This window comes from Scyliorhinus torazame, chromosome 18 (genome assembly GCF_047496885.1).
Source record: "Scyliorhinus torazame isolate Kashiwa2021f chromosome 18, sScyTor2.1, whole genome shotgun sequence".
Taxonomy (NCBI): Eukaryota; Metazoa; Chordata; class Chondrichthyes; order Carcharhiniformes; family Scyliorhinidae; genus Scyliorhinus; species Scyliorhinus torazame.
The window spans coordinates 141,464,112-141,478,911 of NC_092724.1; the positions used below are offsets into that span (position 1 = coordinate 141,464,112).

Genomic DNA, 14,800 nt, shown 5'->3' on the forward strand with positions numbered 1-14,800 from the left:
CCCCCTCTGGGGACTCCGACCTGTACAGTCTCTGGTAGAAGACCTTCCCTGGCTCGGTGACCACCTTGCCCTCAGAGTCCTTACCCTGTCCAATTTCCCTCGCTGCTGCCTCAACTGGTGTGTCAATACCCTAGTGACCTTCTCTCCATGCTCATTAAACTCCCCTCTAACCCGCCGTAACTGCCCCACCACCTTCGCCAGTGACATAAGATCAAACTCTATCTGGAGTTTCTTCCGCTCCTTCAACAACCCCTCTCCAGGGGCTGTGGAGTACTGCAGATCCACTGCTAAAATGGCCTCCACCAATCTCTGCCTCCCCAACCTAATCCTTATGTACCTTAATTGAAATTAGCTCCCCCGATTACCACCTTCAGAGCCTACCTCAACACCGATGCAGAGACCTCCTCAGTTTTATTAAACTTGATATAGCCGCCAATATCCCAACATCTATTAAGGGCAGCACGGTAGCATGGTGGTTAGCACAATTGCTTCACAGCTCCAGGGTCCCAGGTTCGATTCCCGGCTTGGGTCACTGTCTGTGTGGAGTCTGCACGTTCTCCCCGTGTCTGCTTGGGTTTCCTCCGGGTACTCCAGTTTCCTCCCACAGTCCAAAGATGTGCAGGTTAGGTGGATTGGCCATGCTAAATTGCCCATAGTGTCCAAAATTGCCCTTAATGTTGGGTGGGGTTACTGGGTTATGGGGATAGGGTGGAGGTGTGGACCTTGGGTAGGGTGCTCTTTCCAAGAGCCGGTGCAGACTCGATGGGCCGAATGGCCTCCTTCTGCACTGTAAATTCTATGAAAGAATTCTATGAAACCTCCACTGCAGCCGCAGGGAGCCCCCCTTTTCCAACACAAGTCCACAAAATGCAAGAATCTCCAAACACTCTGACCCCACGACCCCTGCCAGTCAATACAGGAGTACAACAGATGCATATGTGAAAGGAAAGGAAATTCCTGTGTCCCCGGGCCCCCAACTGCCACAGATCAACTCCCTCCCCATCCTCTCTCATGAACCCCAGCAACTGCTTTGCCGATACCTTCAAGGACTTGGGGCATGCCCGATCCAATCTAGGATCGGTCCAAACCCTCCCCCATCTGCTGCAAATTGCCATTGAGTTAGCCCAGGTCCTTCCCTTGCTGCTCTGTGGCAGAGCCCGTGATGTCACTTTGATGGACTGGGCAAGCAGCCAAATAGTGCATCTGGAATTATGAGGCATCCGCTGTTCTTGCTTGCGATTCGATTGGTGGAGCCATTCAGAACCTTCTGGAAGAAAGGCGGGTCATGCAAAGAACTCCATTTTGTTCTGAGTTCTGTGAAAAGGTTCTACAAGAAGCAGCTTGAAGGCACTCTCAGCTTTCTCTGTCTCCCAGGTGAATTATAGGGCTCCCAGCCCAAACCTGTGGAAGGCACTCCTATTTAAAAGACTGCAGACAGTAGCCAGACCTGTGAAGGTGCCCACTGGTTTGAAAGGCTATGAGCAGGTTCTCCCACAGGTCTGAAATGGTTTAATCATTTGTCTGAATGGCTGGGAAAAGACCAGGCTGAGGACTCTCTTCACAATACAGCCAGAATCTTTGCACACAGTACAGACAAGTGGATTGGACATAGAATCGGCTCTCACCTCTCATGTTTAGAGCTCCAGTAATATCTCAAGGAGATGGAGGCTCCGTCTGGTGGTCGCAGGATAGAATTGCGCTGACCTGAATCTCCTGTGTAAATCGATTTCCCAGAGGGTTGCTTTTGGAGAAGGCCGCGCGCGCCTACAGAAACCTCAACCTCAGCAGCAAAGATTCATCTCAAAACTTTTCCTCCCATTCCTGTTGTTTTAATCCTTCCCCTACCCCTTCACCATATGTCTGTCTTGTGTGTGTCTGGGTGGAGGGTGCAATGTGGTGTTGGGAATAAGTAGACCATTGTTTATTGTTTCCATTATATGTTCATCTTTTACTCTTATTATAAATATACAGTTTGTTAATGTCCAATTCACCTAACAAACACGTCTTTTGGGACTTGTGGGTGGAAATCGGAGTGCCCAGGCGAAACCCACACAGACACGGGGAAAAGGCGCAGACTCCACACAGACAGTGACCCAAGTCTGGAATCAAACCTGGGTCCCTGGCGCTGTGAAGCAGCAGTGCTAACCACCGTTCTACCGTGCTGTCCTGTTTTAACCATCTTTTCTTCCTGTCCTGCTGCCTTCAGGAACCTATGGACATTGACCCCAAGGTCCCTTTGGTCGGTCCTCTGTACCTCCTAACGTCCTACCATTCATTTGTATATTCCCTTGCCCTGTTGGTCCTCCCAAATTGCATCACCTCGCGCTTTTCAGTGTTAAATTCCATTTGCCACTGTTCTGCCCATCTGACCAGCCTGTCAAAATCACCCTGTAATCTAACGCTTTTTTCCTCACTATTTACTCCACCACAATATTTTGCGTTATCTGTGAGTTTACCGATCGTACCCCCCATATTCTCATCTAGACCCCTAATGTACACTACAAACAGCACCGATCCCTGTGATACATCACTGGGCACAGGCTTTCAGGGTCACAAAATCAGAAGAAGGGTTTGGCTATTAAGGACTGAACTGTGAATCTTTGGAAATCTGTACCTCTGAGACCTGTGGCTGCTCGGTCATTGAGTATATTCAAGACCAAGGTTTATAGATTTTTCAGTAAAAGGAGAATATCGCGGATATGGGGTAGTGTGGAAAGGTAGAAGTCATGTACAAGATCAGCCATGCCAAGGCGGAGCAGTTTCAAAGAGCCAAATGGCTTACTCCAGCTTCTGTTTCTTATGTAAGTGTTGGTAGAAATAACTGCTTTGCCAATGAGGTACGAAGCAATCAGAGGTATGCTTTCTTAGTAGGAGCACATAGGGTTGACACTTAAGAGTTGCCTCAGAATTTGCAACAGTGCAGGTTTAAATTGGCGAGAAGAAGAGCTCTGCTGAAATCTGAGATTGATATCCACCTACTGTTTTCTTGCAGAGGGCTGGCAGTGCTGCCTGTTTTATTTCCATGAATAATGCCACCAAATCAATGGATTTCCACAAATGCCTGGTCGTTATTAATGTAGTCTACCTCAGTTAAATGTGGCTCTCTGTTGATTATGTGGCGAAGGTAAGAGGTGGAGCATCTTTTTTAAGTGAGGTACTTTCCACTAATTTGAATGAAATTGCAAAGTGAACCAAATTCAGGCCAGCAGTTGAATATAATTGTAATCAACTTCAGCATTAGTTCTATTCACTACAGCTGGGAATTGTGACATTTTTGCCACTATGTGGAAAGCGAATGCATTTTATTTGATCCTCTGAGTATTTTTCAATATTTAGACACCTAAATTGGGAGCATTTCTATCTTTGAAAATGAAGTGCAACATATTGAGTGTTGCCTTGAAATCTTTATATATATATATATATATTTGAACGAATGTTCAATTTGCATTAGTTGGTTGTAGATATTATTTTGATTTACTTGTACAGAGAGTGAAAAAACTGTTGAAATATAATGGTTGATGTAAGCTTGTACGTATCTTTTACAGGGATGGGCGTTTTTAGTTTTGCTAGATATGATGATGATTTTTATACCATGAACTATAAAGGAAGGCTGACGAAAAAGAAACATCTGGCTCCTGACGATTATTCAGTCTTTGATGGATACTACACACCACCCATTACAAGCAAGCTGCTGCTAAGATCATGCAAGGTGGGTGTTTTTGCAGAACTGAAGGCGCTGGAAACAGTTGCTTTAAATTGCAGTAGTGTTGTGCTTTTTGGACGTCATGTCAGCTTGGCCCAGTTGGGTTGACCTGTATCTCTGAGATAGTTGTGGGTTGAAGCTTTAATATAGCCCAGTGTAGTCCAATATATCAACCATATGTGGCTAATTGTGAATCCACAAGCGGCGAATTGCATTTCTGCTTAGTAAATAAAAATGAGTAATACAATTTGTCAATGGCCATTGATCTCAATGTTCATATTTGCATATAAAATGCATATGTATCTCAACCTTTTTTGATTGTTGTGTGTGCATTCTTGGCAACTGCAAAGGAAATCAGCACCCAACCACCTTTTGGATGGAAAACCTGGGCAAGTCTTGTTGTACATCAATATTCTCTGAAATTATTATGGCAACAGTGATTTTTAAAAAAATGTATTATTTCATGGAATGTGGGTAACACTGCCAGGTGCCCATCCCTGATTGCCTTTGAACTGAGTGGCTTCCGAGGCCATTTCAGAGAGCAGTTAGGAGTCAACGACATTACTATAGGTGTGGAGCTATATCCATAGAACCCCCGCTGTGCAGAAGGAGGCCATTCAGCCCATTAAGTCTGCACCGACCCTCCAAAAGAACACTCTGGCTAAGCCCGCTCCCCCACCCTACTCCTGTAACACCGTGCATTGGTCATGGCCAACCCACCTAACCTGCACATCTTAGGACACTAAAGGACAATTTAGCATGGCTAATCCACCTAACCTGCACATCATGTGTAGGCCAGACCGGGTAAGGATTGCAGTTTTTCTACCCTGAAGAGCACTCGTGAATCAGATGGGTTCCTACGATAATGTGATTTCATGGTCACGATTACTGAGACTAGTTTTTAATTTCAGATTTTATTAATTGAATTTAAATTCTACCACTTTCTCCCAGCTTTCTCTGACATAGAATTTGCTATAACCTCTCATGTTTAGATTTGAAAGGCTGCGAGCAGGTTCTCCCACCAGGAGGTTCTCTCTCAACTTTCTCTGTCTCCCAGGCGATTTAAAGGGCTCCCAGCCAGACCTGTGGAAGGCTGCTGTGGTGGGATTTTGTGTCCCCAGAGCATTAGTCTGGGCCTCTAGATTGCTAGTCAAGTGACATTACCACTACCCCACCATCTCCCCATTTTCCACCATTTCCTTGCAGGAAACAATCCAGTATAAGGGAGCAAAAATCTGCAGGATGGATAGAAGATGTGGAAAGGTTTGTCTCTCTTCTTTGAGAATGGCAGGAGGAGGCCACTTAGTCTTAGTAGGTAGACAGTTTTTTTCTGAGGCTGTTAGTATCCAACGTGTGGCCCCAAGGTTCTAGATCCAGTGCTGGAAAAGATTTCATGACCTCATGAGGCTTGGCAACGTGAGTGTCCTGGAACTCTTCATTGGCAGCCAGCACTCTTACCTCCCTAGCATTCCTCTGCGCAACACTCTTTTAATCAATATTCTTTGTTGTCAACCTCCTTCCCAAATCTCTGTCTCAACCCGCTTGCAACATTGTGCCCTCTTGCTTCATTCCACAGTGGCCCTCCTCAAATGTTTACCCTCGATCCTTAGCAGTTAACTGCTCACACTCTTAACCTTTTTTCGATGCAGCAAAGAGAGCTCACAATTCCAGGGAGATGGAGAGAACTGAGAGTGAGCCTGTCGCCATTGTCACCCAGATTGAAGTAGGAGGAAACTGGAGATCAGCAGGGTGGCAGCTATACAGGTCGCTCCCAGTGTGAGGGCCCAGGGACTTGGTGACAACATTAGATATAGCTGCCACTTGGCACTTAACGCAGTCATGTTAAATCAGTTGGCAACAACATTAAATGTCATGATCTGCAATATGCTAACTTGGAACCTGTTTCACCTAGGTTAAACACCAACTCATGGCTTTCATCTGCTACAGGTGTGTTGTCGATGCTGGCAGAGGAGATGATTCTTTGAGGAGGCACTGTCACAGAATCACAGAATACTACCGTGCAGAAGAGGCCCTTCGGCCCATGGAGACTGCACCGACGCATGAAAGGTCCTGACCTGCCCACCTAGTCCCACTTGCCAGCACTTGGCCCATAGCCTTGAATGTTATGGCTTGCCAAGTACTCATCCAGTCACGTGCCTCCTGTGCACCCTCCACCAATACAGATACACATACCCCATTGGGCCTAGCTTCTCAAACAGATAGGGTGATAGAGGGTTAGGAGCACATCACATGAAGCAGGTGCTGGATACAGGGACAGAAATGGAGAGTCAACGTCAGAGGGTGCAGAACATTAAGCTCTGATCAGCTGGACACAGATTGAGAGCCTCTGGGGTCACACCATACTTGTGGAACACAAACAAGCAATATGTATGCATCTGTCAGAATTTCCAGAGGTTGTGCACAACTTTGCATGGAAAATGGAGGAGTCTATAAGTTCATAAGATATATGTGCAAAATTATGCCTTTTGGCCATCAGTCTGTTCCACCATTCGATCATGGCTGATCTCATCCTGGCCATAACTTCACCATCCTGCCCGTTCTCCATACCCTTCAATCCATTACCAATTAAAAATCGGTCTAATTCCTGAAATTTATTCACTGTCCCTGCATCCACCGCAGTCGGAGATTGCGAATTCCACAGGTTCACAACCCTTTGAGAGATGTAGTTTCTCCTCAACTCCTTTTTAAATTTGCTACCTCTTGTTCTAGAATGCCCCACAAGAGGAAGCATCCGCTCCACGTCTACTTTATCCATATCTTTTTTAAAATAAATTTAGAGTACCCAATTATTTTTTTTTCCAATTAAGGGGAAATTTAGCATTGCCAATCCATCTACCCTGCACACCTCTTTGGGTTGTGAGACACGGGGAGAATGTGCAAAACCCACACGGACAGTGACCCAGGGCCGAACCCGGATGCTTGGCGCCGTGAGACAGCAGTGCTAACCACTGCGTTATCATGCAGCCCTTTTATTCATATCTTTTATCATGATGTATACCTCAATTTGATCTCCCCTCATACTCTAAAGAGTACAGGCCTAAACTGTTCAATCTCTCTTCTTACGACAACCCTCATCTCTGGAATCAATCCATCTCCAGCATGATCGCCATGATGTCCCAGGAATTTTCATTGGTGCCCACCTACATTGAAAGAGTGGGCAACCTCATGGGAAATCTAATGCAGCAGGTTACCCAGTAGCCTGCACACCATATAATAATAATCTTCATTAGTGTCACAAGTAGGCTTACATCAACACTGCAACAAAGTTACTGTAAAAATCCCCTAGTCGCCACACTCCGGCGCCTGTTCGGGTTTACAGATGGAGAATTCAGAATGTCCAATTCACCTAACAAGCACGTCTTTCGGGATGTGTGGGAGGAAACCGGAGCACCCGGAGGAAACCCACGCAGACACGGAGAACGTGCAGACTCCGCCCAGACAGTGACCCAAGCCGGGAATCGAACCAGGGTCTCTGGTGCTGTGAAGCAACAGTGCCTGTCAATTTAAATGGCATCTATCAAAGCTGTGACTGAATGCGACAATCACATGCAACCAGGTGATCGCCTTCTTTTGGTCAGCAAGGAAATGCAGGTGGAGCTTGAGAGAAAATATGAAGAAAAGGCAATTGGCAGTTGAAGTTCTTTTCAAATTGTGCCCTTTTCCAGTCCTTGCTCTCCATCCCTCTTAGAGTCACACAAGCTGTGGCCTGTCCCGACGTCCAACTCTGCCCCTGCACAGATGCAGGTGGAGTAGTCTTTGGCGAGACCGTACACGTTCCAAATGCCAGAGGAGTCTGTCATGGGTGTTTCATGTCAGCAGGAGAACGAGCAGATTTCTGCTAGCTCTGCTGAAACCATAGGCGTAAAACCACATAGAAGTGGTAGAAAGCATATGAGGGAAATAACTCTGTTACACAAAGGGAATAATTTGAGTGCTTATTACATTGTTCCTGTACCATTGATGCTCTTTATTTGAATGAAAGAATTAATTTAAATGAACTACTCATTGAAGTATGCTGCAAGCATACTTTTAAAGTGAAGCACAGCTGGATGAGTCTGTCACAGGCTTCTCTGAAAGTCAGTTCTGCGGCTGGAGACACCAACAGCATATCATGATGCTCCTCCTCCTCTGCGGATTCTGGCCACTCTTCACATTCCGCTGGTGCCAAAGCCAGTCTTCTCTGCAGGCAGAGGCAGACTTTCAGTGAAACACAGTGCTGCAGCAGAGGGCCCTGGCCATTGGGGGGCCCCAGACTGAGAGGTGGCTGTGGGAGCACCAATTAGCCTTGTAGCTCGATCAAAGTAGCAAAACCTAATTTTGAGCAAGCCAGTGACCTGACCTATTGTTGCTTTGTGGTAATATGGCTCCTGTTGTACCTCTCCTGTGCCTCTGTGATGAGTTTCTTCACTGAGTGAAGGGCCAGGTCTGGAGTGGGTATTACTTGTCCCCATGTGGCAGCTTCTGAGGCTGTCTGGTGGAGAGAGCTGTGTAACCTGAGACTGTTCAAAGATGAATGAGTACTGGCAGCTCCCTGAATATTTTGCGCACACCTGCATTATCCTCTTGGAATTGGTCCTATATAAGCTGTGCATTCAGGGAGTGAAAGCCCTTCTAATTTACAAATACGCCTGACAATTCTGACACCTAGGGCCAGTCAATGACCCCTTGGACCTGTGGAAATCCTGGGAGAGAAGCAAAGCCTTCATCCATCTCAAAGTTGATGTAGTTGGAAACCCACACAAGCAAAGCATCAGTGACCTGGCCAATGCAGTGGACTGAAGATTGCAAGATTCTACACAGGACTGTGGTGAACTTAACAGCCCCAGGCAATGGACTTCCGGTTGCGGCAGGGATGAGCTAGCCGCACGTTTCGGCGGCTCCAGCTCCGACGGAACTTCGGGCTCTTTTAAGAGCCCCAACGGGGACTTTGACGGCCGAAAAACCCGGTGCGAGGCGCGAGGGAAGGGAGTCCCCCCCGAACGACGGAGGGAAAAACCGGCGGCGGCGGCTGCAGCCCGAAGAATCTGCAACCAGAAGGTCAGAGGGAGTGGAACAAAATGGCGGCGGAGAAACCACAGGTGACATGGGGGCCTGAGCAGGACGAGGTGGTGAGACGGTGCGTGGACCTGCTGAAGAAGGAGGTAATGACCCCGTTGTTACAGGCAATTGAGGGGCTTAAGGAGACCTTAAAGACCCAGGAGATGGAACTTCGTGTGGTGGAGCAGAAGGTGTCAGGTATTGAGGACGAGGTCCTGGGCCTGGCGGTCAAGACTCAGGCGCACGAGGCACTTCATAAAAAGTGTGCTGACAGGATTGAGGCCCTTGAAAATGGTGCGCGAAGGAAGAACCTTAGGATACTAGGTCTCCCGGAGGGTGTGGAAGGAGTGGACTGTGGAGCGTACGCAAGTAAGATGCTGAGCTCACTGATGGGTGCTGAGGCCCCTGCGGGCCCCATGGACGTGGAGTGGGCAAATCGGATCCCGGCGAGAAGACCAAAAGCGGGAGAACCACCGAGGGCGATAATTGTGCGATTCTACCGCCTTAAGGACAGAGAAGAGGTCCTGAGATGGGCTAAAAAGGTGCGGAGTAGCAGATGGGAGAATGCGGTGGTAAGGATCTACCAGGATTGGAGTGCGGAGGTGGCGAGAAGGAGGGCGAGCTTCAACCGAGCCAAAGAGGTTTTGCACAAAAGGAAGGCGAAGTTTGGGATGCTGCAGCCGGCAAGACTATGGGTCACGCATCAGGAGAGACACTATTATTTCGAGACGGCGGAGGAAGCATGGTCCTTCATCAATGAAGAGAAACTGGACCGGAACTGAGGGACTGATGCTGCAGGGAACTGTTATTGTTGTTATTATTGTTTTTGTTAATGGGATGGTGAAAGTTAATCGAGAAGTAAACAGGGAAGGGGGGGGGATACTGGGGAAATGTGGGCGCCGGTGAGGATGGAGAGGCGGGACATAGTCGGAGAATGGGGAAGGAGAGGGGGAGGGGAAAGGGAGCTGCACCATAAGAGGCGGGTCAGGTAAAGGGATGTTTCCGCGCCAGAAAGAATAAGGCGGGAAAACGGGCGCAAGGCGGATGGGAGTTCCCTCACACCGGGGGGGTCGAGGAGCGAGCAGGAGTAGCCGGGGTCAGTTGAAGTCAGCTGACTTACGGAAGTGATAGGGGGGGAGCAATCAAGCTAGATAGGGATCTAGCGGGGGGGGGGGGGGGGGGGGCAGAAGGGGACAACTGGGTTGCTGCTGCGGAAATCCAAAAGGAAATGGCTAAAGAGAGGGTGGTCGGGGGCGGAATGCGACGCTGGGGGAGCGAGCGGGAGCGCGGAGGCGGGATATGGGACTGGCCTAGAGAAGGTAATGGCTAGTCGACACGGGAGGGGGGCAGGTAGCCCCCCAGTGAGGCTGATCACATGGAACGTGAGAGGCCTGAATGGACCGATAAAAAGGGCCCGAGCGCTCGCGCATTTGAAAGGACTAAGGGCAGATGTGGTTATGCTCCAAGAGACGCACCTAAAGGTGGCGGACCAAGTTAGGCTAAGGAAAGGATGGGTGGGACAGGTGTTCCACTCAGGACTGGATGCAAAGAACAGAGGGGTGGCCATTTTGGTGGGGAAACGGGTAGCATTTGAAGCAAAGAACATCGTAGCAGATAGTGGAGGTAGATATGTAACGGTGAGTGGTAGGCTGGAGGGAATGGAGGTCGTGTTGGTTAATGTGTATGCCCCAAATTGGGACGATGCGGGGTTCATGAGACGGATGCTGGGGCGTATTCCGGACCTGGAGGCAGGAAATTTGATTTTAGGAGGGGACTTCAATACGGTGCTGGACCCGGGGCTAGATAGATCCAGCTCAAGGACTGGAAGAAGGCCGGCAGCGGCCAAGGTACTTAAGGGGTTTATGGACCAAATGGGGGGAGTGGATCCATGGTGATTTCTTAGACCCAGGGCTAGGGAGCATTCCTTCTTCTCCCACGTCCATAAAGTGTACTCCCGGATAGATTTTTTTGTTTTAGGAAGGTCGTTGATCTCTAGGGTGGAAGAAGCTGAATTCTCAGCCATAGCGGTTTCGGATCATGCCCCACATTGGGTGGACCTGGAAGTAGGAGAGGACAGGGAGCAGAGAACACTCTGGCGATTAGATGTGGGTCTGATGGCGGATGAGGGAGTGTGTGCAAGAGTGAGGGGGTGCATCGAGAGATACCTGGAGGTCAATGACGACGGCGAGGTCCCTGTGGGAGTGGTCTGGGAAGCACTAAAAGCGGTGGTCAGAGGAGAGCTGATTTCTATTGGGGCCCACAAAAGGAAAACAGAGGCCAAGGAAAGGGATTGATTACTGGGGGAGATTTTAAGGGTGGACAGGGAATTTGCAGAGACCCTGGAGGAGGAGCTGTACAGGGAGAGGAGACGACTCCAGACCGAGTTTGACCTTCTGACCACCAGAAAGGCGGAGGTACTGTGGAGGAAGGCACAGGGGAGGAGGTATGAATATGGGGAAAAGGCTAGTGGCCTGTTGGCGCACCAACTGCGAAAGAGGGCAGCAGCGAGGGAGATAGGAGGAATTAGGGATGAAAGGGGAGATACTGTGCGAAGGGCAGGAAAGATAAATGAGGTGTTTAAGACCTTTTATGAAGAACTGTATAGGTCTCAGCCCCCAGAGGGAGAGGAGGGGATGCGGCAGTTCCTGGACCAGTTGAGGTTCCCGAAAGTGGAGGAGCAGGCGGTGGCAGGCCTGGGGGCGCCGATTGAGGTGGACGAGGTTATTAAGGGACTGGGAAGCATGCAAGCAGGGAAGGCCCCGGGGCCGGACGGGTTCCCGGTGGAATTCTACAGAAAATATGTGGACTTGTTGGCCCCGTTGTTGGCGAGGACGTTCAATGAGGCCAGGGAAGGGGGGACACTACCCCCGACAATGTCGGAGGCGACGATATCGCTAATTTTGAAGAGGGACAAAGATCCGATGCAGTGTGGGTCCTATAGACCTATTTCACTATTGAACGTGGACGCCAAACTGCTAGCAAAGGTGCTGGCATACAGGATAGAGGACTGTGTCCCAGGGGTGGTGCACGAAGACCAGACAGGGTTCGTAAAAGGGAGACAATTGAATGTTAACGTGCGACGGCTATTAGGGGTGATAATGATGCCCTCAGTGGAGGGGGAGGCAGAGATAGTGGCGGCAATGGACGCAGAGAAGGCATTTGATAGGGTGGAGCGGGAGTATTTATGGGAAGTGTTAAGGAGGTTTGGGTTTGGGAGCGGATTTATTCGCTGGGTTAGACTACTTTATGGGGCACCAACGGCAAGCGTAGTTACAGGTCGACATAGATCGGAGTATTTCCGATTATATAGGGGAACAAGACAGGGATGCCCGCTGTCTCCATTGTTGTTTGCGCTGGCAATTGAACCTCTGGCCATGGCGCTGAGAGACTCCAGGAAATGGAGAGGGGTGACTAGAGGGGGAGAAGAACACCGAGTCTCGTTATACGCGGATGACCTATTGCTATTGTGTCGGACCCAGCGGGGGGGGATGATAGAGGTTATGCGAATCTTGAGGAGGTTCGGGGAATTTCCGGGGTATAGGTTAAACATGGGGAAGAGTGAATTATATGTGATACATCCAGGGGACCAGAGTAGAGAGATAGAAGGCTTACCGCTAAGGAAAGTGGAAAGAAACTTCCGATACTTGGGGATTCAGATCGCTAGGAGCTGGGGAACCTTGCACAGACTTAATCTGACACGGCTGGTAGAACAAATGGAGGAGGACTTTTAAGAGGTGGGACATGCAGCCTTTATCGCTGGCGGGCAGGGAGCAAGCAATTAAGATGATGGTCCTCCCGAGGTTCTTATTTGTATTTCAATGTCTCCCTATTTTAATCACCAGGACCTTTTTTAATAAAATAGATAGGAGCATTACGAGCTTTGTGTGGGCAGGGAAAGTTCCGAGAGTAAGGAGGGGGTTCCTTCAGCGCAGTAGGGACAGGGGAGGACTGGCACTACCGAACTTGGGAGATTATTATTGGGCTGCCAATGTGGCAATGATACGTAGATGGATGATGGAGGGTGAGGGAGCGGCGTGGAAAAGGCTGGAGAGAAGGTCCTGTAAAGGGACGAGTCTAGAGGCGCTGGTGACGACGCCGCTACCGTTCTCACCGAAAAAGTTTACCACGAACCCGGTGGTGGCGGCAACACTGAACATATGGGGACAGTGGAGGCGACAGAGAGGGGTGTGGGGAGCCCTGGTGGGGTCCCCTATCAGGAACAACCATAGGTTCGCCCCAGGAAGAATGGATGGAGGATTTCAGAGCTGGTACCAGTTGGGAATTAGGAAGGTGGGAGATTTATTCATAGGTGGGACTTTTGCGAGCTTGGGAGCACTGGAGGAAAAGTATAAGTTACCCCGGGGGAATTTCTTGAGATATATGCAGGTGCGGGCGTTTACTAGACAACAGGTGAGGGAATTTCCGCGGCTCCCGACACAGGGGATACAGATCAGGGTGCTTTCAGGGGTGTGGGTCGGAGAGACAAGGTGTCAGAGATTTATAGAGAGATGAGGGAAGAGGGGGAGGAGTCGGTGGGCGAACTAAAAATAAAGTGGGAAGAAGAATTAGGGGAGGAGATAGAGGAGGGTATGTGGGCTGATGCCCGAAGCAGGGTAAATTCCTCTTCCTCATGCGCCAGGCTTAGCCTGATTCACTTTAAGGTGCTACATAGAGCACACATAACGGGAGCAAGATTGAGCAGGTTCTTTGGAGTGGAGGACAAATGTGGGAGGTGTGGCGGGAGCCCGGCAAACCACGCACATATGTTTTGGGCGTGCCCGGCACTGGAAGGGTATTGGAAGGGAGTGACGGGAGTGATTTCGCAGATGGTGAAGGCCCGGGTCAAACCAGGCTGGGGGTTAGCTCTATTTGGAGTTGCGGAAGAGCCGGGAGTGCAGGAGGCGAAAGAGGCCGATGTCGTGGCCTTTGCGTCCCTCGTAGCCCGGCGCAGGATCCTACTCATGTGGAAGGAGGCGAAACCCCCCGGACTGGAGGCCTGGGTAAACGATATGGCGGGGTTTATTAAACTGGAGCAGATAAAGTTTGCCCTGAGAGGATCGGCTCAAGGGTTCACCAGGCGGTGGCAGCCATTTCTCGACTACCTAGGGGAACGTTAGAGGGAAGACAGATGACCAGCAGCAGCAACCCAAGGGGGAGGGGGGGAGGAGGCTTAGTTGAGTATAGGTCAATAGAGTACGAGGTTTTGTTACTTGTATATTATTATTATTATTGTTAAAATGTTAAAAAATTTCTGTTTTATTGTTATCGTTTCGCTTGTTTTGTAAGCGGGAAAAATGTTGCTGAGGAAAAAAAATTTCAATAAAATATATTTTTAAAAAAAAACAGCCCCAGGCAATAGCTGACCACCTGTTCCTCTTGGGTGGAGATTTCCAGAAGAGGCTGTCACGTGTGCGTGCGTCTTCTGAAGCACTGCTGTCCAAAGAAGTAGAGGAAGCTGAGTCCTTGGCCTACGGATTCTGTGCTGAGGGCATCACCTTCATGGACCTGTGTCCAACCCCTTGTTACAAACTTCATCGAGACCGATAACTTTTCAAAAAGTGATATGCATTTTTCAGTAACCAGGATCAGGAACTTTGGAAATTTACTCATTTTTGTTAGAAATGCTGAAACAAATTGTTAAGTTTCTAACAGGATTGTGGCTGAGATGGTCTGTATGGTTTAACAGTTTACTGGTTGAATTCTCACCCATGGGAGGGATAAGACCAATATATAAGAGCAGAATTAAGACATTCGGACCATCAAGTCTGCTCTGCCATTCGATCATGGTTGATATGTTTCTCATCCCTATTCTCCTATCTACTCCCTGTAACCCCTGACCCCCTTATTTTTATTAATAAATATTTTTATTCTTCTCTTTCACATTTTCTCCCAAATTTACACCCACAAACAATAAGCAGTAATGAATACAATGTCAATTCCCATATCAGCAACAACAACGATCCCATCCTCCCACCAACCCCCAAACAACTGCCCGCATGTTAACATAAAAAATAACAAAAAGGAATCCGGATCACCCAT

The 14,800-nt window shown here is 48.9% G+C and overlaps 1 protein-coding gene across 6 annotated transcripts in view; it reads left to right on the forward strand.

Annotated features, from left to right (window-relative positions):
• The window catches only part of LOC140395569 (archaemetzincin-2), a 213,487-nt gene that overhangs the window by 32,286 nt on the left and 166,401 nt on the right, over positions 1-14,800 (forward strand). For all 6 annotated transcript variants that reach the window (XM_072483511.1, XM_072483513.1, XM_072483512.1 and 3 more), the window contains exon 5: positions 3,546-3,709. In XM_072483511.1, coding sequence (XP_072339612.1) covers positions 3,546-3,709 — 164 coding nt within the window. The remainder of the gene's footprint in view (positions 1-3,545; positions 3,710-14,800) is intronic.